This window comes from Dermacentor variabilis, chromosome 3 (assembly GCF_050947875.1).
Source record: "Dermacentor variabilis isolate Ectoservices chromosome 3, ASM5094787v1, whole genome shotgun sequence".
Taxonomy (NCBI): domain Eukaryota; kingdom Metazoa; phylum Arthropoda; class Arachnida; order Ixodida; family Ixodidae; genus Dermacentor; species Dermacentor variabilis.
Window position 1 is genome coordinate 23,726,948 of NC_134570.1, and position 25,900 is coordinate 23,752,847.

At 43.1% G+C, this 25,900-nt stretch overlaps 1 protein-coding gene across 4 annotated transcripts; it reads left to right on the forward strand.

Moving 5' to 3' along the window:
• The first annotated feature begins 408 nt into the window (after positions 1 to 408).
• LOC142575292 (uncharacterized) lies at positions 409 to 25,849 on the forward strand. 4 transcript variants are annotated; one of them, XM_075684535.1, is made up of 9 exons: positions 410 to 603; positions 748 to 951; positions 1,452 to 1,533; positions 3,279 to 3,398; positions 7,355 to 7,529; positions 9,319 to 9,463; positions 9,640 to 9,752; positions 13,136 to 13,191; positions 23,962 to 23,995. In XM_075684535.1, exons 1-9 carry the CDS (start codon positions 600 to 602, stop codon positions 23,978 to 23,980), a joined length of 918 nt encoding a protein of 305 aa, XP_075540650.1. In that variant the 5' UTR covers positions 410 to 599; the 3' UTR covers positions 23,981 to 23,995. The 4 variants fall into 4 exon arrangements, with proteins under 4 accessions (XP_075540648.1, XP_075540650.1, XP_075540649.1 ...); XM_075684532.1 differs by lacking the exons at positions 13,136 to 13,191; positions 23,962 to 23,995 and adding exons at positions 24,305 to 24,437; positions 25,652 to 25,849 and having other exon boundaries at positions 411 to 603; XM_075684533.1 differs by lacking the exon at positions 13,136 to 13,191 and having other exon boundaries at positions 409 to 603; positions 23,962 to 24,162.
• The last annotated feature ends 51 nt before the right edge of the window (positions 25,850 to 25,900 follow it).

Below are 25,900 nucleotides of genomic sequence, written 5' to 3' on the forward strand. Positions count from 1 at the left end.
TACCAGAGCAACACGTGTGAGCGCTCAAAACCATAGCAACGCCGCCATTGTGGCCCAAAAGGCTTGGCCATACAACAAAAAAAAAAAATAAAAAAGCAGCAAAAAATGAGAACCTACTACGTCATTTCCGCCACACTTTTTTCCTAGCGCGCGGAGGGGGTAGGGCATGTCCTTAGTTTCCTTCCTCCGTGTCCATATCCATTTGGGCGGTCTGATCGCGAACAGTAGCGCGCGAAGCAGTACGAACGATCCAGCCGAGCAGAATCGCCAGCAGTTTCCAACGACGCGCCCATTGATGCGGCCCAATCCAACGTTAGACTAGGTTGGCCCAATACACATCGATCGCAGCGCCGCCACAGTATTTTTCGTCCTCACGCGCGCCTCACTGCAAGGCATGCGCCACCTCAGCCGCTAGTTCCACTCAACCGTATTCTAGTACACACTAGTGTGCCACAGTGTGCTGTGTGCTTTGAATTTCGTATTGGCGTCCCGTAAGCGTCTCTCGGCGAATAACTGGTGTAACCGGAAAGTTATTATTGACTGAGATAGATATTTATTCCTCGCTATCAGCGCGATACTAAGACAACGTAACTGACACCATGCGTAAGTTATGAGCATCACAGTTTTGAATCAAGCAGTTGCGCGCGCTGTTCTTGCGGTTGGTCCAGTCTATGGTCCAGACCGTTCGCGCGCTTGTGGCAGACACCTCACATTGCCTGTTAATTGCACCTCTGATTTTCGTTTTAGCTCGCAAGAGGAAAATGCCAAAGCAAACCGGCCTCCCGAAGGAACACGCCCTAATCGACTTGAAAGAAGAACAGCTGGACAAGCCCAAGGCCCACCTTCGTGACATAAAAAACCTTGTCATGGACAAAAAAGAACTTTTTGGGTCAAATATTTTCGCTAGAGATGTGCTATTGACGATGGAGAACAAGTTACAGCAGTCTGCATGTAAGTATGCACCTAGCAGCTGAGACATAAGGATTGCGGGTGGAAATGTATGTACACCCGTCATGTATGTAAATTTTGACTTTATGTATGTACACCCGTCAGCAAAAGTACACGGATCACAGGGTGGCTGAAAAAAAAAAACAATTTCTTCGTAATTTACACGCATAAACGGAAACTGGCATATGCACTAGGAAATTTGCAATGCCAAGTTTAGATTGTAGTCGTTAATTTCAAGTTGCATTTTTAGACAAGAGGAGAAAATGAATTTTATCGTGCAATCCCTGGTCCGTACACACTTTTGCTCACGGGTGTACATACACGGATGAGGTCAGTTATTTTGCCACTAGTTTCAGTATGTCTCTGTTTTCCGCTATCGTAATTTCCTGCCCGGCCTAACGATTATTTAGCGTGTTATCTTGCTGCTTTTGATATTAAAACGGAAATTGCATGTGATATTTAACTATGCCTATTTCACACAAACACGGTTTATCTGTTTCAAGGCAACCGTACCGGCGCACCCATCAGTACATCAAAGGCAAATGTGCCCGAGCAGTGTCCAGATGATGATGACTGTGTGGTTCTGTAAGTGCAGCTTTTCTTATTCACCTCTAATTTGGGACACGCGGTGGGGAAATTTGGGATAATTTGCTTTTTTTTTTTGTTGGCATGCCTTGTAGCAGTGCAGAGCGGTGAGGCTAGAAGGCAGCTAGAGAGCCTCTGTTGTCATAACACTTTTAATACTGAGCTTTCTTTACATAATTCCAGGCACACCGCAATAGGTAGGTAGGTTCCTGTCTTGCATTATCTCGAGCTTCTTCAATAAAAATGTTCCTAATGCTGCAGTCAAACCGCAAACCCCAGACTACCAGCACAACACCTAGATGTTCTAACCATTAAGCCACACTCGCACACACACATGTGACGTGACAAAGCCAACTAGCTCCTTCAAGATGACTACCGCGTACATCACATTGCATAGCACAAGTGAGAGCACGTGCACATGAGTCAATTTCTTTTAGGCCACGAACACATAAGCGGAAGGTGCGAATAATAGCCAGCCTTACCACTGTCGTTTGCATGCATCATGTCGTATAGCAAGAAGTTGTGCGTTTGTTTATTAAGTGTAACGGTGTGCTAGTTTCTTCCAAGCTTACCTCTTGGCAGCTAGCACTTTAAGATATTGTGTAAGGCTGCACTGCCTTCGGGATCAGTTCAGATTCTCCAGTCCTCACCCTGCAGTATTTAGCTCTACGTAGATGCAGTGCAACCTTTTGCAACTTTCAGGGCCACTCCAAGCAACAAAAGAGGTAATGTTCTTTTGCTGGAGTGCACAAAAATCAGTTGTCTTGCAGTCGTCGTCGTGCTGTTACCGTTGTCATCATTTTCCTGCTCTCTTTACATACACACTCATGTCTCACATACACAATTGCTCGCCTTGCACAAACACTTTGGGGCATCTGCTAATGCTTTGCAGAACACCTAGAGGTTCTGGATAACAAGCTAATCCAATAGAATATTTCTTGAATAATGAAGTTCCGTTCTAATTATTAATATAAAACAAGCTTCATACTCTAGCGTATTTATAACATCAGCAAGCTTCTGTCGTTACACTGCACATTATGAACTATTGTTTATAAAAAGCGTAAATGGATAAGCAGTTAAGTTAATAAGCAGTTAAAACAAGCAAATTGACAGTTTATTCACATGCTCAGGAATCATTGGTGAGAGTGAAATGTAGTGGTTCAGCCAGAAAAATCTAGCTTCTTCAGCGATGTAGCAGCTCCAATTCATAACTTTTTGCATTTTATGCTTCCCATAGCTGCTGGGATGAAATTTTGCTCCAATTTTATGCTTGATTGCGCACAGTTGGTGAAAAGCATGCATATTTATGAATATAGTGAACAAATCGAACAGTAGAATATTTGATTTGTTATTAAGAAGTTAAGAGTATATTTGCACACCCCTACACATTTGTAAATGAGATGGTTGCTGTGCATGACATTCAATTCACTCTGCACTTTGTGGACCAGTTCAGCCCAGTTATTGCTCGTGCGTAACAGCACATAATGAACCCTCTCTCTGTCAGTCAAATAAGTACTTTCGTGTCATGCATGCCCGCCCCTGTTTTCAAGAGCCTTTTCGTAAAGCAGAACATCGTTTATTGGTGAACATAATTTGTCATAATCACCCTTTAAATATCAGAAGCAGTTGTGATGTCATAGGTTTTTACACCCATTTTTTTTATATGCAAAGTCTAATTAGAACATGCTCATGCATATATTGCAGCAACCTGCATCATGTTGAACTCTTTAACTGGTTCATTGCAGATCCCAAGGCAGCACAACATCAAGATGCAGTCCGAGAAAGCGATCGAGGCGAACGGCAAAGTCTGCCATTGCTGATGACAAGATTGTTTCCCCCTCGGAGGAGACACAGCAAATTTTAAAGTAAGAATTTTTCTTCTACATATGTTTTTGTTAAGTTCAACTGCATATTTTGCAAAGAAAAAAATTTCATTTCAAACACCTTTATGTAGTTCCTTGTTGTAAGATCAATGTGTAAGACATTGATATGGTAACATTCATCTATGATTTTCTGTGATAGTATTGTGCCTAGCACAAAATATGTTGAAAGCAACATTTTTGCCATATATCAATATGTGGACCAGCTGCATGAATTGTCTTTTTTTTTATGTCAGGCACACTGCAACAATAGTTGTAACCCTGTATATTTTGTCATAAATAAATATACAATTCTTAAATTGAATACTTTAATTTGAAACAGAGGTATTCAATTCTTATACTGAAAATTGAATATTTACATCTCTCTCCTTCCTATAATATTAACACCCTATTGTGACCTACCAGTGTAGAAAATGCACCGATGAAAGCTGCAGACACCACACTTGCTTACTTGCATCTATCAGTTTTAACATGACTTACAGAGAAACTCTGCAGATAACCTTGTTTTATCCTTTTAGCATTTTGCTGCTCTCTGTACTGTCTGTTCCCTGCAGTAACTATGTTTCATATACCATGTGAAGTGTTGCAGAAGCTCTGTGTTTTGTGGCATTTCTTGTTGTGTACAAAATAGTATGTGATCCATCACCAACTTTCTCAGGCTACTGTTTTAAACCATCAGATAGCTAGCTATGACGTTTTTACTTGTGGAAAGCTAAAATTATTGCATGGTGTCTGTAGTACATCACTGTAGGGACATTTTTCAGAGACATGCATTTCTGTCGGGAAATGGTGTCTAGCACTGAGCTTTGTTTCATGGCTGGTGATTTGAAGTGGACCTGATCATTCATACTGCATGTTGCCACTAAGTCTAGTGCTTGGATTCTAGTGGTTACAGTGTCTTTGCTTAAAATATGGTGAGCCCGCACAGCACTAAGGCTAAATTACAAATCTAATTTCAAAATGTACCATTATTAATTTAATGTAACTTATGTTTCCTGGAATCTCTTCATATGCTTGACCTCTCCAACTGACCACTGCATGAGATATCTAAAATTCCTTGTATGTAGTTCACTTTGCTTACATTTTGAAGAACTGGCTGCTATGTATCCTTACCCTATGCACCATCTATAGTTGAAGCTGATATTTTTAGTGAGGTGGCCATGTCAGCCACCCGCTTGTGTTCCCTCAGTGTGTATACTAATTAGCTTAGCATTCTGGTCAGTCTCAAGTCTGTAAGGAGGATGGTTAGCATCAGTCATGGCAGCTCGTTGTAAAACCTATTGATGGGTCTGTAATGATGAGGGGCTGCCATTCACTTGAACATAGAATGGTAACCAGGGCCTGGTGTGACACCCTGTGCCAAAATTGTGTGCGCCGTTCTATGGTTCTTGAAGTTTCACACACTTCGTGATCTACCTTAGCAGTGGAAGAACGGGTGGAAAGCTCTCTGGTGTCAAACTTTGCTTCGCAGAATAGTTGATTTTGAAGCACCGTAAAATAAAGCATTTTTCGCGTTTTCAGCGTCACTGTTTGTGGCAATGACAAATGCATATATATTGCCATGAGACAGACGAGGTATGTCGCATTGGGCCGGCATCGATGAAAAAAATGTAGAGGTTCTCCTCGCCATCTTGGGCTGCTGTGACTCCTGTGCTGCTCGCCTTACTTGTAAATATTTGTAAATATATGTTTTTTGTGCAACATTTCTGTTGGAGGTGCTGGGTATTGATCCCAGTACTCGCCGGAGAGGCCGAGAACCGACACTCCCCTTGGATACATTACTCCTGTCCGCTTCACAACAACCATCGGAGCACGTGCAAGATGTAATCGCAACGGTGAACGCTGCATGTCATATCGTGCATGACTACCTTAAGATGTTGGAGGCATCCCAGAAGTTGCGTTAGGATTGTCGTCATAAGGATGTATCTTACGTCCCAGGATCCTTAGTGCTCCTCTGGTTGCCAACTCGACAAGTTGGACTATCAGCGAAGCTTCTACCATGCTACAACATTCTATCACATTCTGCGCCTAGTTACCGATGTGGCATATGAGATTGCACCAGCAAAGCCAATGTTACCTTCTCCGCTGGTCCAGACTGATGTAGTTCATGTTGCTTGGCTCAAGCTGTATAACCCATCCATTGATGCTGCACACTAGCCTACCCAGGTGGTGCAAGTGTTTTTGCCTGGGGGGTAATGCCACGAGACTGGAGAAGTCTGTCGCATTAGGCCGGCATCGATGGAGAAGACGTAGAGTTTGCACCTTGCCATTTTGGCTGCTGTGACTCCTGTGCTGCTCGCCTTACTTGTAAATATTTGTAAATATGTTTTTCGTGCAACAATATTGCTTAGTGAAGTGGTAAATTGTGTTGAGGAATGTGGAGTATAAAGTAAATTAGTTGATGATGCTTTAGAGAATCCGAGGAAAAAGAGGACTGTGAAAACATACCATAACAAAAAGAAGCAAAATAAGCTCACTTTTGGTCAGAATAGTAACGACCTTAATTAAGAGGTTAAATACCACTATCAGATGGCAGAAGCAGCCCCTCCATGCACATGAACAAAGTAACAGTGGCGTAACAGCTGTACCAATTGTGCTGAGAGCAGGCCTTTGCGGCAAAAAAACTTAAGACCTGCCTCGCTAGTAAAACTGAAACAAAACCAAAACTGCGCTGTCATCCTTATCATTATGGAATTGAACCGAGCGGCTATAACCATGGATATAGTCAGTGCCATGGCTCCTCCGTTTGCTATTTAAGCTCTTTTATAGCATTTCGCACTGGTGGAGTTCGCAACATTCTGCTGCTCTGCCATCTTATTGTTTCACAGGTTGGCAGGTTTTCAAAGCACACTTCACAGGTGCTTTCCGTCGCCTGTGATGACACAATACAGATCAAATTAGTGTCAATTTTCTCAAGAACTGGCAGCAGGAATATGCCTAAACCGTTTCCACACAGCTGTGTGTGCATCTGGCATCACCTCTGAGGTGTTACATGTTACATAATCACTTCAGAATTTATTTCGAGAAGGGTTGGAAGGCATTGTGCCGTGTAACATGCAAGGGCTCTCTTGAGGATATAGTGCACCTAATAGGGCTATTTTTTTGGCTACACTTCATGCAGGCTTGTGCAGATGAGTGTAGTCTCAGGTAGAGGCTATTTATTTATTTCATATACCCCTCAAGTGCCAAGGCATTACAGAAGGGAGTGGCATACATGTCATTGTGTGCTGCACTTGACTCGCACTGGTCTATAGCCAATCAGAGTAGACTGCACATCATCTTCTGCATACGCAGCCAAAAAGCGCCTGACTTCGCACTTCCTGGCCCTTGCCTGAAACTAAAAGCCAATGTATGAGTTTCCTTTCAGCAACAAATCTAGACAAATTGCAGCTAAATACGTCATGAATATGCAGTGTACAAAGACGACTTCTCTATGCATATAATGCAGTGCGGAGCCTGAAACAGCCTGCACCATCTGTGAGTAAGATAATTTTGTCTTCTTGGAGGATTAGCTCACCTCCATCTGTGACTGTCTACGACATGGTCACACTGGCACTTTGCTGCCCGTCCCTGCAGGGAAGGATCACTATCGTTACCCTATCAGTGCCGCCAGTCGCAGACAAAATGACGCCATGCGTTTGCAACACCAGCCTGTTTGTTTGTTGTCTGCTACCGACACTCATTAAAACTGCGGTGTAGAAAGTGTAGTTTTCATGCCACACTACTACTATACAAAATGGTTTCGTGTAGGTGAGTGGAACTACACTTTTCCTTCACAATCTAAAAAAATGTGGCAACTTGCTACGCTACCTACACTCATCTAGCCAGTGTAGATAAAAAAAAAGAAAAAGCCCTAGTATTTCTGCTGCCATGCATAACATGAAGGCACCTCATGTCTGTGCAGTACACTTCTTAGAGCTGTGCACATTTGTTGATTGCAGGAAACTAGAGATGCTGGAGAACATCGTTTGTGAGGATATTTCACTATCCGATGACTCATCCGACAGCCTGGTGTGCTTAGACGAATGCCCTTCCCTGCCAGCAGGAGAGGAAGATGATGACCTGATCCTCATGGTGCAGTGCCAGTCCAGGATGCTCAAATACTCCATAGCACCTGTACGCTGCTTTTATTTGGCAATTTATGTACTCAATCTCATTGCAACTCAGCAAACTGACAATACTATGGGACCTTGTTTAGGTGATCTGTGTCTTCTCCGTGACAATTCAGCTGATAATCTTGTGCTAAAGCATTCTTGCGGTTTTAGTTCTAGTTTTGTGGACAGCATAGCCCGAGAACAGTCCTTAAATACACCATTTGTGAGTGCTGTGCAACTGTAAAATCTACAAAGGACTGGTATATGTGCTGATATCCCAAAAGATACCTTCTAGACACCATTTAAACACATTTAAGAAGAAATAGATGGCTTCCATGAGGTTATGAAATGTCAAAGTATATGTTAAGAAGAACGCTTCATACACCTAAATGTTTGAGACTTCCGTTTGATGCTAAACTCAGTTGTACGTGTGCAGCCTCTGGAATAATCTGTCATCCTGTTTTACCTGTCAGCTTATACCAGATCCTGCCCAATCCTGTGATGTAATGATGGACTGATGTCACAATTTCAATTTGATGTTACTGCCTTTTCTATTGTTCTTTTTTTTTTCACATCCTTTTTGGCATGCCAAATTCCTGCTTGGGTCAAGACAACTAATTTGAAAATTCACAAATTTGGCCTACAAATCCAGCTGAACTCAATAGTTCTCATAGTAATCAACTGTAATCCTACCTATTCTGCCCTTGAAAAAAGAAAAAAAACCCCTCAGTTATTTTGATAGCGCCAGTAAAACAGCAGTATAACTAAGGCTTCGTAGGACATGGTATGCTTTGAGCAGCTCACATGCAGTTGTGATTATGCATGCAAACATTGCAGTCCACTGGTAAATGGGTATCTTCATTGGCTGTAGTTGATATTCATCAATGCAGTCGCTTGTAGGGCTTATCTGTATTTTTTGACATGTGTGAGTGGGATTCCCCACACTATTCCTGTGGCATGCTCAACGTGGGAACTATACTACTTCATTTTATGCCCTTGCTTTTTGCCTTTACTACTAAAGTGCGTGGTCATAGTTAAGTTCCAAGTAGAGCTGCAGCAGTTAATTGCAAGTAGTGTTGAAATTGCTTACAATTGGCAGCAAGTGTAAATTTACAGGCTCTGCTCTTAACTTCTTTAACCCATTATTTTACTTTAAATGTATCTTCATAAAGTACGTCGCCCACCGTGGTTGTTTAGTATCTTTGGTGTTGCACTGCTAAGCATAAAGTTGTGGGATGAAATCCCGGCTGCGACGGCCACATTTTGATAGGGTGAAATCCAAAATTGCCCGTGTACTGTGCATTGGGTGCACATTAAAGAACCCCAGAGAGTCACAATCAATCTGGAGTCCCTCACTGCAGCCTGCCTCATAAGCAGATTGTGGTTTTGGCATGTTAAGAAAAAAGTGTTCTTTTTAGAGAGATTACAAAACTTTTTAATTTGCACAATGTTATTTTCACCTTAAGGGCCTGAAAACACTACGTAAGGTGGGGGGCACAAAGACATATAAAAAATCAGCTAATTACTGAAAAATTTGAGAAATTATAGTAGGAAAGGCAGTAGTGAAAGTATAAGTATGAACAATTACCAGTGAAAGTATATCTACTGTCGGAATACATATGGAGGGTAGGCACTAGATAACGGAAAACAGTAGGAAAGAAATGACTTTACTGTATTCATTGCAGCTTACCTATACATTTCATTAAGACTGGACCATGTAAAAAACAAGAATTGAGGGGGAAGGGGGGTGCGCCATATTAGGTTTTGCTGATGAGTGTAAAGTAGCATTTGGTGTCCATTGTTCCAAACAGCATGCACCCTTTGCTGAGATCCTGGAGAAGCTGGCTCAAGAGTGCAGCGTGGCAACATCTCAAGTGATGCTCATTGCGAAGGAGCAGCCTGTGCAGCCCGAGGACACACCACAGAGCCTTGCTTTGTCAGCAGCGGATATTCTTGGTTAGTTCCAAAGTTGTAGCTGTTCTTCCTTCTGTGATTTTCTGAGACAGGTCTTATGCGAGTGAGTGGCGTTGCTTGTAGCACTTTACAGCTTACAAGTTGTGGCTGTGCTTGTTTGAAGAGCTGCCCCTCAAAAAAGCAATATGTTGAAGTACTATCACCCTGGATTTCTGCAGATTGCATCATCAGGAAATACAGGGAGCCTTCAAGCAAAGCAGCAAAGAACATGATCACATTGAAGTTCCAGTGTGCCAACAAACGCAGCACAGAAAGCATTGAAACAGCCCTGGTAAGTGCTTGTGACTGGTATTATGTGCACGAAACTATTATTCACATGTATTATACTCTGCAAGTGTTATGCCTATGTAAGGAAATGTACAAGACTGTAAGGTATCTTCATTTAGACGTCACTTACTCATCCAAGTTTTCTTGCAAATTTGATAAATCATTTAATCTGACATTATTTATTATTAAAATGCATGGTTGCTTAACGGTTTTCATGATAACACACCGGATACACAATTCAATAGTTGCGTGAATGTAACACAGTTTCTTTGTAAAATTGCCATCCTAAGAATGCATTTGATGTTATATTTAAAGAATGGTTTCGAATGTAACATGAGGCAGTGAAACTTAACTACTAGGTGTCTACGCTGTGCAGGAAGGCTAACCTTTTATACAAGCGTATTGAGGTGCTCTGGTGAGTCAGTGTAAGGTGCCATAGTGGAGAAAGGGGGTCAAGGCACAGCATCAATCTGCACATATGCAGCTGCTCAGTTCTCTGCTGTCGATGCCACAGAGGCAGAGTACTGAGGCCTTATTAGAAGTATTTTGAACAGTGTTGTGCACTTCGTCACATGTGAGAAAATATCATTCGGTAGATATCTGTGGATATCTGTGCTTGATTGTGAATGAAGTTATGCTAAGACGCACAACTCTAATATCATGGCTAAGGTTGCATTTTACATGGTTCGATTGTGTTATACTGTATTTACTTGTGTAATAAGTGCACCCCCAACTTAGCCTTCGAAATTAGGATTTTTTTACCCTTATAATAATAGCATCTCCAACTTTGCTCACGTGCAGTCATGTCGACCACTGTGGTGTAGTTTCCTGGTTCACTTACTCTGGCTGATGACGATAGTGCATGCCACCGGGAGTTATCTCACGGTGCCAGTGCGACAGCCCATCAAAACGATGCATAGACAGTTGCGCAGCTAGAAGTGGGTGAACCATAAGCCACATGTTAGACTTATTTTAAAGTGAGGCTTTCTTTGCCTACCTCTCTGCAGTTTGGTGTTTTGCGGTGGTTGGCTGTCTCACCAATTAACAATTACATGATGTCACTATGAGGGACAGACACAATCACTTTTTTATGGTTTTGTTTGATTCAGCACTAGATGTGTCTGCATGCATGCGTGACGGCATTTATACCACTGTGCCAAGCTCACTATCTTCGCACATTGTCGGGAACACTTTCGGCTGTCTACTTCAATGTATTCAGTTCCAAGTCATGTAAACTCTTGTGAAGGTGGTAGTATCGCTGAAAGTGATCGCTTGAGAATATTGCCCCTGAATAGAACTTGCCTTTGCTCTGCAGGGTATGCCACTGTGGCGGATGGTTGTTATGGGACAGTTTCATACTTCCCTGCTGCGCATTTCCTCTTGTGATGTGCCGTTTTCCCTTGCCGGCTCATGAAAGCTTAACTTGCACCTATTCCTACAGTGTGTGGCATGTGCCTGTTTTCTTTTTTTTGTACTTCGAAAGGCAATTTTTTTTTTTGGCAGCATTGTCTGTTGCTCACTTTTCTGCCTGTCTTGCATTTTGCTGTGGGTGATAGGGTGAAATTCCAGTAATACAGCCAGTCAAAGGCAGTGGAGCATGAGAATCGCTGTTAGGTGTTTTGGTGTTGATGAAGTCAGCGTGCGCTACTGGTGGAAGCAGCATGACAAGCTGTTTGCTACAGATTTGATGTGTTATGCCTTCCAAGTGCCAAACACTGGAAAGCTGTCACTATCTGCAAATAGTACTAGTGGATGTGTATACCAGCACTTACTGTATTTTTTAATCATTACTGTCTTGCTTTTCAACTGTTGCTCTTTTGAAGAAGTTCCAATGAATTTTACCCTGCATATTAACTACACCCCCATCTTTTCCTAGCTTTTTTAAAGTGTGCTCGTTATATGAGCAAATACGGTAGTCATACTACAATTCTTATCCTCCAATTTGTGAAAAATAATTATTTGTGTTAGAATTGTGCCGAACATAGACTTCTCATCAGACTCGTGGGTTACCTGAAGTTATGCATGCTGAACACCTACAAAGATCTCATAATTAAAAGACAGTGCAATGTGCATTTCTTCTGCACGCTTCTGGTACAAAATTTTCGCTGATTTTCGCATGTCGCTGATTTGTGCAGCTGGTTTCCATTAGAGATTAAACAGTGTATCAGATAGGTAAAGTCCGAAAGATTGCCAGAGACAAGCGCAGTCTTGTACTCATTACTTATCCTGTGTAATTTTTCTGTCTGTTGCGTTGTTTAACCACATAAACCTTTGTGGCAATTTTATCATTTAGCTTTTGTCCCATTCAGTAATGGTGTACACATTTCTGTAAACAACTTATTTTCGCCATTTCAGTCTAGTATTGGCAAGAAATAAAACAGTGAGCTGTGAATGATTTGAACCTCTGCTTACCCAATGCGACTCCAGTTCACTTGAGACTGCAGAGTAGTGCCGCACATGACCACTTTACAAAAGGCTCAACCATGCTTGACGGGATGTTTCTGGCTTCGTGTTCTGCCAGCAATAGTGAACGAATAAGTCTTTTCTCTTCTGGTGATGCCTGCAGTTATTAATTGACTTGTGCTCGTGGTTTAACAGTGATTAAAGATCTCTTTATGAAACAGCTCAATGTTGTTTATTGTACACAATGACAAAATTTAATTGCTTCGTAATTACAAGAACTCACTAGAAAATGAGCAAGAATCATTCTGCCACCTTCACCTCCTCTCAGTACAGTCTACAGCGCCTTGGAATAAACTTATGTAACCTTGACATAATTATTGACAGTGCATCATAACTTGTGACTATATTTGTGCAGGTCTGAACTAGGTGATTTAACCAACAACAAAGTAGGTTGCCCATAATTTTACTGCAGTTTTGTTATTGTGTGCTATACACTGTTCTGTGGTGGTAGCTAGATGGACTTATGATCTGATATTGCCTGCAATATGCCCTTTTTTATACTTGGCGGGCAATCCTGTGGAAGCTACACATTTAGTGCAGTTAAAGACATAAATATTAAATATTAAAAACTTTTAATAAATTAAACTTTAATTAACTTAATTAAGTAATTAATTTTTTAAATTAACTTTTAATTAAATATTTAAAAAACTAAATATATTATTTTTAAACCTCTCAACAAACAAAGTGATTTCGAACTAACCCTAAACTTTCAAGGAATGGCCCTGCAACGCGTTGCATCTGAAAAGTTTTTGGGGGTTTGGTTCGAAGAAACACTGTCTTGGAACATGCACGTTACTAAGCTCACGATTGAATTAGGCAAAGCAGTTGGTTGCCTCTACAGACTGAGGGAATTAATTCCAATTAGACTAAAGAATGCAATATATTATGCTAATTTTTACTCACGTCTTTCATATTGCACTTTAGTTTGGGGCACTACAACAACCACCAACTATAACAAACTGGAGCGGCTCCAAAAGAAGGTATTAAGAATCTTTGAGAACTTTAATGAACACCCCAGCGTATTACCCACTGGTCCCTTATTCATTAACCATAATATGCTTAAAGCGTCTAAGTTATATGACTATAAACTATCTCTCTATATGTATAAAAATAAACTCCCACACTATACACAACATTCCCCGTATGACTACAGCGTACGGAACAGGCTAATACCAGTGCCGCGTACACGTACAAATTACGGTAGATCTAGGCTGGATTACTGCATACCAACACTATATAACCTCTTAAAAAATCACATTAATTTCAATGCCCCACTTGGCACGTTTAAATCGGAGGTGCGTGATTACCTGATGAAGCAATGAACTTTTTCTCTTTTCCCCTGGCTGCTACATTTTCCTGCACCGTTTATGCATTCTGTGATAGTGTCCACCTTGTATGCTGCATCTGTATGAAACAAGTTAATCTATTCTTCATAATGTCTGTATCTGTAGGCTGCATCAGTATGCTGCAATGTCATAATCTGTATGCTGCATCTGTATGAAACAAGTTCACTTCTTCTTCATAATGTCTATATGTATATACAGTTGTTCGAATTTGTGAAATCCACTGCCTGCTGCTCTCTGTAGGCCCCCAGGTCCCGTCAAGCTGTCTGCAACAGCTTTTTGCCTGGGGGCCCCCAACTAGTGTGTTGGAAATAAAGTGGATTCTGATTCTGATTCTGATTCTGATTCAGCGTTTCACAGTGCAGTTGTTCTTGATCTGCGACACTTTCTGTAGAATAACTACGTCATATATATTGCAACTACAACTTATGGACATACGGTTACATCAAATCACATATTGTCATGAACAGTGGCAAAGACAAACACGTTTAGTGGGGCTGGGTCAGACTCTCCTGTTGGACTGAAAGACCTGCTTAAACCTGTGTGCCCTGTGCAGTCTTGACTAGCCAAGTGCTAACCGTTTACCGTTGAGTAAATACTCCCTGTAACATCTTTTTGGTAGAGGTCGCGGGTCTATTCCTCCCGGCCCTGGATCTTTGGAGCGGATGTCACATTTCTCCCACCTCCATGGCCGAAGACAGTACACCATCATCGTAGTCCACGGCCGCGGCTCTGGCAACCGCGGTCCTTTCGCATCCCCTGGACTCTGACACATTTTGCGGTACGGACAACAATGACGTCGATGATTGGCTCCTATTGTATGAGCATGTCAGCCAGCACCACAGGTGGGATGAGACGCTAATGCTCGCCAACATCATTTTCTACCTGCGGGGCACAGCTCGCGTGTGGTTTGACATGCACGAAAAAGAACTGACAAGTTGGGACGTATGCAAGGAGAAGATGCATGGATTGTTTGGCCGATCAGTCGCACAACAAATGACAGCCTGGCATGAACTTGCAGCCAGAGCTCAGACGTTGACGGAATCGTACATTGCATATCCAGGACGTGCCAGCCTTGTATTGCACCATTGACAAAGACATTGCCGGAGGCGGACAAGGTTGGCCATGTGTTGAAAGGCATAGCTGATGATGCCTTTAACATACTCATGTGTAAACACTGCAGCATGGTTGACTCCATCATAACAGAATGCCGTCGGTTTGAACAAGCAAAAAGCAGGCGCATTACTCACCACTTTACCAGACTCCCGAACACAGCTGCGACGTCCCCATGCGAAGATCCTGTGACGCTCCCTCCACTCTCGATGCCTAACAACTTAACCAGGATTGTTCGCCAGGAGCTTGAAGGCATGGCTCCAGCCACTTATAAGGCACCTGCTCACGACCATTTGGCAACAATATCCCTCATTCAAGCCATTGTCCATCAAGAGGTTACGAATATGGGCATCCCACAAGCCACCTGTCATGCACCTCAGCCCATGTGCGATTCTGGTCCTCACACTGAACCGCTTCCGCTCCCCGTTTCACACCCCGCTGCAGAAACCCATCTGAGTGGAGGACGCCAGACGATTGACCAATCTGTTTTTCTTGCTCTCACATCGGCCACATTTCGCGCCATTGCTGCAAGCTTCCCTGGTGACCGCCGCTGTTAGATACGGGACCGTTTCCTGAGCCTACTTCGAGTTCACCAGACGACATCGAATCGCACCACAGCTAATTAAGGAGCGCAGAAGCACGGATACCACATTCCTGAGGTGCGGCACATGCAAACAAGTTGGCGGCCCCCACTTCGTGTGCCGCAGGTGGAGCTATTCACTGCTTGACTCTTCCCGAAAGTGAAGCGAGAGCCTGGCGCTGTTCCAGGTAACGAGAGTCCTGAAGCAAGACGGCTGTAATGCACCGCGAAGGCCTGGCAGCGTCGCCCCCACCTGGCTATTGTGACGGCACATTGCAAGTCAGCAAGGCAAGAACGCAGGGAAAAGTAAGCCCTCGGACAATTGGGGACCCAGCGGCGACTCTCTTCGCCGGGTATGACACCATCGCACGGGCGCATACCATTGGCCGAAAATGACGACACTTGAGCGGGCTTGCCGATTGGCCGAAAAAGGCGTCATCTGAGCGGGCTCGCCCATTGGCCGAACGTGACGTGTCTTCGAGACACCGAAGGACTTAAAAGACGCAGAGCGGAAGCAGCAGGGGGCATTCCTAGAGCATTCCTTGATTCATCTCTTTCGAGCTTCTTGCCACGGGCCGCAGCGTCCGAGTTGCTGCCGGCCCGTAATGACTTTAAGACTGTTAATTGACTCTCACTGTAAATAATGTAAATAAACCTCCCAAGTGTTTCATCCTGAAGTCCCCTTCAACTCCTACACCACCAAGATCGTGGCCCGTCTTCTAGCACAGCTCTTCTCGACGACCACCGTCCGGCCTGTAACCTCGCCGTCTATCTTCTCACTCTGCACCAACATATGCAGATATTGCCGCTTCAGGACACTAGTCTAGCCGATCGCCGTCATCTCAGAGTCGCCAGTTGCGCTCCCCTCAACACTGTCACTCTCCCTCCCTCGCTTACTCTGGCCACCACCTGAAAAACTAGCCAGTGCAGCTCCGGGAGGTGAGGCTGCATTGACAAGGACCGAAAAACCTCTATTGACCCCTACTTCAAGATGCAATTTACGTGGTGTTCTCATCAATGGCGTGACCGTTACTGCTCTCATTGATGCTGGTGCCCACATATCTGTTATATGAATTCTATGCTCCAACGTCGCCTACGAAAAGTGCTGACACCTGCCGTCTTTCCTACTGTGCGAGCAGCTGACGGTACCTGAACGCCAGTTCTTGGTATGTGCGCTGCCTGCGTTACTGTTGCCTGCCACCACACTTCAGTTCTCTTCGCTGTACTCGATGCTTGCCCACATGTCATTCTTGGTATTGACTTCTTGACCGCCCACTCTGCCCTCATCAATTGTTCTACTGGCTTTGCGGCTCGAACTGCCATTGAGTCCTGATGACGGCGCATCACGCAAAACTCGCTTACGTTCTGTGGAGTTTCTACAACTACCTGCTCAGGCTGTTACCTATGTCCTTCTGTCACCATTTGCCCCAGTCCCTGATGGCGACTATGTGGTCGCTTCCCTCACAGATCTGATCCTCTGATGCAGCATCGCATTTCCTCACACCATAGTGGTTGTTGCCAACAACAGAACGATGCTTCCAGCCCTCAACTTTTCTACTTTGACCCATATTTTTCCTCAAGGAATTTCACTAGCTGAGCTGTCACCGCTGGAAGAATGTACAGTTTCTGCATTCGCCGCTGACGCTGAGACCATGCCCCAACCTATCATACTGGCACCAACCAAGGCACTTTTGAACAAAATGATATCCCCCAACCTCTTACCTTCCCAAAGTGAAGCACTCTGTGCTGTGCCATTTTCTTACCTTGACGTTTTTGATGTTGAGAACAGTCCACTAGGCCTTACACATGTCATGGCCCACCACATCAACACTGGAGACGCCAGCTTCCTTCACTAGCACCCTTACCGAGTATCTCACTCTGAGCGCCAAGTCATCCAAAAGGAGGTAGAGAAAATGCGTGAGAAAGATGTGATAGAGCCTTACTCTAGCCCTTGGGCATCCCCTGTGGTGATTGTGAAAAAGGGCAACAGCTGGCGGTTTTACGTGGATTATTGCCATCTCAACCAGGTAATGAAGACATATTTGTATCCTCTCCCTCAAATCGATGATGTGCTTGACTGCTTCCATGGCGCCGCATATTTCTCATTGCTACATCTTCGCTTGGGATACTGGCGAATTGCTGTCGATGATCGCGACCGCGAGAAGACCGCTTTCATTACACCCGACAGCCTCTACCAATTTAAGGTCATGCCTTTTGGGTTGTGTAACGCACCTGCAACTTTCGAACACATGATGGACACTCTTCTACGCAGTCTTAAGTGGTTGACCTGTCTTTGTTATCTGGACGACGTCGTCGTTTTCTCGCCCAGCTTTGAAAGCCACCTCCCTCGTCTGTCTGCCATTCTCGACATATTTCGCTGGGCTGGCCTCCAGCTCAATTCCTCTAAGTGCACCTTTAGGTGCCACCAGGTCAAATTACTTGGACACCTAGTTGATGCTACTGTTGTCCAATCAGACCCTGACAAAGTCTGTGCCGTCCGCAAGTTCCCGGTTCCGCAGTCCACACATGAAGTACGTGGCTTTCTTGGGCTCTGCTCCTACTTTCGCTGCTTTGTTCTCAACTTCACAGACATTGCTTGACCCCTCATGGACCTCCTCGCCCAAACACACAATGGAGCTAACCGTGTGATAGCCTATGCTAGTTGCCTCCTGTCACAGTCGGAAAATAATTATGCCATTATTTAGTGGGAGTGCCTAGCTCTTGTCTGGGCTGTTGCGAAATTCCATCTGTACTTATATGGACGGCCATTCGTTGTCCTAACATACCATCATGTGCTCTGCTGGCTCTCAACAATTAAAGACCCCACATTGAGGCTGAGCCGTTAGGCATTACAATTACAGGAGTACACGTTCTTGGTTGTGTACAAATCTGGCAAGTTACACACTGATGCCGACTGCCTATCCCGTCACCCTGTTGAGCCATCAGACTCCACTGAAACAGACCCCGACACCTACGTCTTAGCAATCACAGACTTCAACCATGTGGCCGACGAACAACGTAGAGCACCATCATTGCTCTCTCTTATTGACCGTCTGCAATCCAGCACCATCGACTCCTCACTCATGTTCTTGCTTCAGGATAACGTTCTTTACCGCTGCTACATGCACCCTGACGGCACAGAACTCCTGCTGGTTGTCCCGTGTCATCTACACAGAGATGTCCTTGTCCAGTTTCGTGCCGCCCCAACTTCTGGGCTCTTAGGCGTCTCCAGAACTTATGATCGTATACGACGATGTTTCTTCTGGAAGGGCCTTTATTGTTCCGTTTGCCGCTACGTAACATCTTGTGACCTGTGTCAGCGCCGTAAGAAACCTGCGACTCAACCTGCTGGTCTCCTTCAGCCAATTGACATTCCGAGCCGTTTTATTGAGTGGGCCTGCGCTTGCTCGGCCCCTTTCCAATTTCCATGAAAGGCAACAAATCACTACAGATTATTCCATGCAATATGCACTTCCTCGAGTATTGTCAACCGGCTGTGCCACAGACGTAGCAGACTTCCTGCTGTACGGCGTCATTCTCCTACATGGTGCTTCACGTCACCTACTCGCAGATCGTGGTTGCTACTTCATGTCTTGTGTGGTTGACGACCTACTTCGATTACATTCATTTTTTATTTATTTATACATACTGCAGCCTCAATGAGGCTATTGCAGGAGTGGGTGAACAACAAACATACAACATTTATAAACAAGCTTGCGTGAATTGTTTCAGTGGTAGTGAACTGTTGCCCGGTAATGAATTCCAGACTTCAATTGTTGATGGGCAAAAAACTGTTTAAAGGAATCAGTGCGGGCAAAAAAAGGTTGAGATATTTAGAGAGTGGCGATTTCTCGTACATGAGCGTTTGGAAATCCAAAGTCAAGTAGTTTTCTAGAGAGGAGAGGCGAGGAGAATCGATTAACGTGTGACGAAATATGAGGCATTCAAGTTTGCGATGCTCTGCAGGAGGAGCGAGACCAAGTAGGGAAAGAGTGTTAGACGGCAAAAATTCCTTGTCATATCTCCTACAAACAAAACGCAATGCCTTTTTTTGCACTGATTCTAGTTTTTAGATGTCAATGTTTGCATGGGTTCCATACAACGCAGCCATGTTCGAGGATGGGGCAAATGAGGGTTTTATATGTAAGAAGTTTAGTTTCTTGAGGAGCAAGACGCAGCGTACAATGTAAGTAACCTAGTCTTTTAAGGGCCTTGTTACAGGTGACATCAACGTGTTTCGACCATGACAAATCGTAAGACCCTCTTTAAAGCAATATTGTCAAAGGCATAGGCAAAGAAGGAAGGGCATGAGCGTCGTGTAAAGTACACTGTGACAGTTTTGGAAAAGTTGATAGTAGGAGATTTAATTGTATGATATAAAATGCAATCATCTGCAAAAAGGCATATTTTAACTGAGGTGTGTAGAGGGAGATCATTAATATAAAGGAGGAATAAACGAGGACCTACTACTGAGCCTTTGGGAACCCCTGATGAAATAAGCATCAAGGGTGAGTTAGTAGAGTTGAAACATGCATATTGCGAACGTCGGGAAAGATAATTCGATGTCCAGCCAACCAAAGATGCGTTTGTTAATATAGTGAACAGCTTGTGCATAAGTTTAGGGTGTGAGACAGTGTCGAAGGCCTTTGTAAAGTCTATAAATACAGCATCAATCTGGTCACCTATATCTAAAGAGCTGCTGATGTCATGAACAAATTCTGTCAGTTGTGTTATAGTGCTAAGGCCATGTCTAAAACCATGCTGAAAAGTGCATAAAATTTTGTTAGTTTCAAGAAATGCCATAATATGTTTAAAGGTAATGTGCTTGAGTAATTTACACGAGTGTGATGTTAAGGAGATTAGCCTATAGTTAGATTACAATTGAACTTTGCCGGACTTAAATAAGGGCAAAATTGAAGCAAGTTTCCACGAGGGAGGAATGGTGGCAGTTGAGAGAGATTTTCTAAAGATAATTGTTAAATATCTGCTGCACCAAAGAGAGTATCGAACGAGAAAAACAGTTGGGATACCGACTGTCCACCACACGACTTCTTGGTGTCTAAGTTTAGGATTAAGTACAACCTCAGTAGACAGTGATATATCGTCGATTGGAGGGTATGGTTCGGAGTCGAAAACAGGGGTTACAGAGTTATCAGTCGTAAAGATAGAGTGGAAGTAGGTGTTAAAAGAAGCTATTGCCTGCGAATCAGAAACTGAAACATTGTGAATTAATAACAGGTCCAAGGTTGACCGAGGTGGCAGGATAGCTTTCCAAAATTTTTGGGGATTAGCCAGCATTAATTTCGGCAAGGTTACTGTGTAATAAAGTTCTTTTGCAGGAACCATTTTAGAACAGAGTTCTTTTTAGTGCTATGGAATTGCATGGGTTTCGTTGAGTCACCAGAGCATTTCGATCAATGTAATCTGGCCACAGGATGTGATAAATGCAAAAGGTCCCTAGTCATCCAAGGAATTTCAGTTTGTTTTCTTTGTTTTTAAAAGAATAAAAAGGTTGATATACTTACTGACAAGATTTTTGAAGAAACTTGTCAAGGTATTAGTATCACTACAGTCGGGTACAATTTTAGAAAAGGGAGGCCCTGCCCAGTCAACTGAAGCGCGACAGCCAATTGCCTCCACGATCAAAATAGTCCCACTCAAAAACCATGCTTCGAAAAGGCATAATTCTCGGTATAAATAAAGATTTGCATATTTTGACGACTGGTTTGGGAGAGCTCTCGTGATTGGATTGCTACAGCACACGCCGGATCCCGAGAGAAAAATAACCCTGTGCCTTCTACAATGCTGCGTGGCGTTTGCTTTTTAGCTTCATTGTAAGGGAGAAAAGAAAACAGCAGCTCTGCATGGCTTTTACACTGGTTTACATGTACACAGCACATTTACTACTAGTTTTCCAAGCTTAAAATTAATCAGTCGCTGTTTAACTAGTACTTTTAAAGAACAGTGCATTTATTGAAACCATTACAAACCTGGGGCGAGAAGATGATGGAGGCAGGAAAGGCACAAAATTGCTTTATTCATCGTTTTAAATAATTACATATGGTTTTAAATAGCATAAGCTTTTATTTTCTTGTTTCTGTTTTCTCACAAACTTATTTTCCTGAATGTTGTAGGTTTTCTTTTTTGTTCCTTTTCAAGCTTTTTTTTTTTCTAGCCTGCAGTTTTGTCAGTTCACGTAGCGTCAGCGATGCTTGCTGCAATCCTTCTTCGCCGGATCACGGCTCAGAATAAACACACGTGGCACAAATGGTGCATCGTAAGCTCGCAATATTATTTCCGGCATGGCAGACCACCACAAACGGTTTGGGAATTCACTCTGACGAGGGGCAGACCCACACGACTGACTCACTAGGCCCATTTCTAAGCGCGGGCGGCCATCTTCTTCATCGGCGGGGTCACCGGCCGTCTGGCTCGGGACGTCAGTCCAGAGTGCGCACCCATTGGTTGAGGCGCGTGTGCATCCGCCTTGGTGCGCAGTCTTGAGTAAACGCCCCTTTTTCTAAAGTTATACCCTACTATAGTAGTACTTATTAGTTCGAACTTATGAAAATAATCGCATGGGCGTCTGTTCTTGCCAAATCACCAGCGCGGTTATAGCGGGATTTAGGGACGATGCCAGGAACTGAAATTAACACAGCATTGTGGTCAGATATTCCATCAGTAACATCGCATTCGTAACCGGCATTAAGAAGAGATGTAGTAAGAAAGACAAGATCTAGGACGGAAGTTTGCTGAGTGAAATCCTGAACGATCTGGTGCAGGCCACAGGGCAATGAAATGTGGATCAACTCCCGTCTGATAGCTACTTCATGTCCGCTTACTTTCATAGAAGACCAATCAACACCAGGAGCATTAAAATCGCCCGTGCAGGTAACGTTGGATGAAGAAATCTTATGACTATGCAAAAATTCACATAAATTGTGTAAATGCTCAATATTAGAACCAAGCAGACGCTAAACGACCCCTATAATCACATATTTTTGAGTGAACGTTACACCACAAAGACTCAGTATGAGCTGGGGTAAGGAGTACAGAAAAGTGAAGGTGAAATTGAAGAAATAGCTATGCTACTCATCACAGCTTCACCACCTCAGATCACTTTCAAACCAATGGGCTCATTGAACGCCTCAACCGTAAACTGACCGAAATGCTTTCCATGTACGTTTCTGATGGCCACCACGATTGGGACGTTGCCCTTCCGTTCGTCACATTTGCATACAACTCATCGCGTCGTGCCACTGCTGGCTACTCACCCTTCTATCTTCTCTTTGCCGCCATCCCTTATTACTGTTTGACACCTTGCTCCCTTCTGATACGGTGTCCACGTCCACGATTTCCTATGAGCGAGATGCCATCACATGTGCGCTCATCACGCGCACAGTAGCCCGCGTTCGGCTCTCGTCATTGTGGACCACACAAAAGTCCATTTATGATTGTTGACACCGGGATACTGCTTTTCCACTGGGCTCTCTCGTTTTTCTTTGGCTCCCCATCTCGCCGTGTCGGCCTCTACCACGTGCTGCGCCAGGTGACTCCTGTTACCTATGAGATAGCTCCCATGGCATCTACTTCATTGCTGGCCACACCATGAAGTGACCTTGTACATATTTCCCGCCCCAAGCCTTACAACTGTGATAACACATTTTGATCACAACCAGCACCGGGATGGTGCTTCACTGGCCGGAGATAATGTCACGAACAGTGGCGAAGACAGACGTTGGCTGGGTCAGAGTCTCTCCTACCGAACTGAAAGACCTGCTCAAACCTGTGTGCTCTGTGCAGTCTTGACTTGCCAAGTGCTAGCCGTTTACTGTTGAGAAAATACTTGCCGTAACAATATTATTTATGCATCTTTCTGTTTCCAATCTACAACATACAGCTTATGCTGTTGCTGTTGGTCGCAAGAACATGTCACTGCGTTCATTCGATGGTAAATGGGTTTTAGTATGCAATGCCTGCCAAGTAATAATTACCTCATATTTTGCAACATAAGAGCACACGATTTAATGTTCATTCTAATTACATTACACATTTTTTTCTCACACATTATTTTTCATAGAGTTGCCTGCTACGAGTATGCAGCCGACTTCCGTTAATTCAAACTTGACGGGACCAACGCAAGATGTTGAATTATCAGGCGGGTCGAATTAAACAAAAGGCAGAAAAAAAACATAGGAAAATGCCATGGATTCGCTTTGCAGTATTATCTTTTCAAGTTAGCGGTGAAGCATACAAAAGGTGGGGGCAGGGGACACGTCCCACTGTTATGGGACATGGTAAGTGCTCTTTAATTTTCACATGCGCATGCGCAGTATCCGGTCACAGTACTGCAGGACTATTGGGGCGGAAAGTATAAAAGAAACACTGAATTGGGAGCATTTAGATAATCGTCGACATAAGTTGCGATTGAAATTCTTTCATGCTGTTTACCATGGTTGTGTCGGGATTGAAAATGCAAAATATTTGCTTGCACCTCACTATATCTTAGACCGAGTTGATCAATGTTCTAGGTACGGCAAATCGCATGCAAGACTGATTTAGTTTGATTGTCTTTCTTTCTTAGAACAATCCGCAAATAGAACCAATTGCCGTCAAACATTGCTTCTGTTATGTTGCAAGTATTTTGGCATGCCCACCGTCAGAATCCTATGTGCAGGCACTTTTATCATCCATGATGATTTTATCTTCTGCAGGATGAGCCCTTGCAAGTAGGAGCCAGAGTGTTTGCTGAGAAACTTAAGTTGCGATTGAAATTCTTTCGTGCTGTTTACCATGGTTGTGTCGGGATTGAAAATGCAAAATATTTGCTTGCACCTCACTATATCTTAGACCGAGTTGATCAATGTTCTAGGTACGGCAAATCGCGCATGCAAGACTGATTTAGTTTGATTGTCTTTCTTTCTTAGAACAATCCGCAAATAGAATCAATTGCCGTCAAACATTGCTTCTGTTATGTTGCAAGTATTTTGGCATGCCCACCGTCAGAATCCTATGTGCAGGCACTTTTATCATCCATGATGATTTTATCTTCTGCAGGATGAGCCCTTGCAAGTAGGAGCCAGAGTGTTTGCTGAGAAACTGGGTCTTCCTGTCTCCAAGCTTGTGTACAAGTTTGATGGCGAAAAAGTAGATTTGAGAAGCACGCCAGAGGAGCTGGGCATTGAGGACGGTGATTGTGTTGATGTTTCTGTTCGGTCTTGAAGCCAAATGTCCAAAGCTCCACTGAAAATTGTTTGACAGTATCGACAACCTTTTGAGTAGGGGATAATGGATGTGGCTGTATTTCTTTAAATTTTAAGATCAGTGCAAAAATGTCTGCTCTGCACCCACCAAATGCAGTGCTGTACCTGAAAAAAATGTTTGCACCCAGACTTTCAAAGATGTGGTAAGAAGCTGCTTAACATGCAGTGTATTTCAACATGTTTTAGATCCATGATATGATTGCTACATTTTATAAAAAAAAAACAAGAATTCAGCATTAGCTTCGGCTATAGCCTACAGTACTTTTTTCTTGCCTCCTGTTTGTTTATTGTCCTTTTGTGTGGCTGCATGAAAGGTGTTGCAGAGTCCAAAGTTTCAAAAGTGTACATCAAAGTTTTGTGCTATGTGGCTGTGCTTCAATTTACAATGCAACCTGCAAGAAACTGCTCCAACTGTTGCTAATTCAGTAGTTTAATTGCATTGTTGTGCAGGTGGTTTGCTAAGTTGTCACATTGCATAGTTTTCTTTTTGCTACAAATTAACTGCCATGATGTACTATATTTATTAATTGCCTTGCGGAAGTGAAGCATTTTTAACATAATCAAGGCAAGATGTCCTCAGAAATTTGCTTTCATTCATAGAAAGCTAACTGAATGAACTTTATGTGTTCTATAGTTTAGCCCCCAAAGCTCAAACAGCAGTTAATATTGAATAAATGTAAAGCAACTGTACATTAATTTCTTGCATTGGAGACTGTTAGTACGAAGAAAACAGTGAAACAGTAGAGTAAAAAATTAGTATGGTAATTCACTAGTTGATTTGCATAACTATCCACAACTGAAAACTCCTGCCAGCATATCAACAATGCTAATATGGGCTCTACATTGGTTTTCCAGCACTTAAATCAGTTTTTAGGCATAAAAAAAATAATGCGTTGGGAAGTTAATGTGCCATGTTCAAATGTTTTTGGGTATCAAATGAGTACAAAGTTTGGAAAGCCACTTGACTGTTCTAAAAATGCAGTTGAGATTAACGTCTTTTTCTTTAAGTAATCAAGCAAAACAATTTTTTTTAGTTTCCTTGCAATCTGTCCTCTCTGTGGAACAATGTAGACTATTTTATGAGTCAGTCCTGATATGAAGCTTGGAACTTGTTCAAGAGACCATACTTTCCTGCTTTCAGGGGACACAAAGATTTGGATAAACCGAAAACACATCAAGCTCTATACAAAAATTCCATCCAGTTAGCTTCATTATTAATGAACATAGATTTCTGAGGCACATCTCCTTAAAAGTACATCCTGCATGTACATACAATGTAAGTTGAAAGGAGATGTGTGCATAATGCACAGTTGTGTAAATAAAATATTTTTGAGCTCACCATGTGTGTATGTCCCATTTGAATTGAACCTCATTGTAACAAATTATTCGA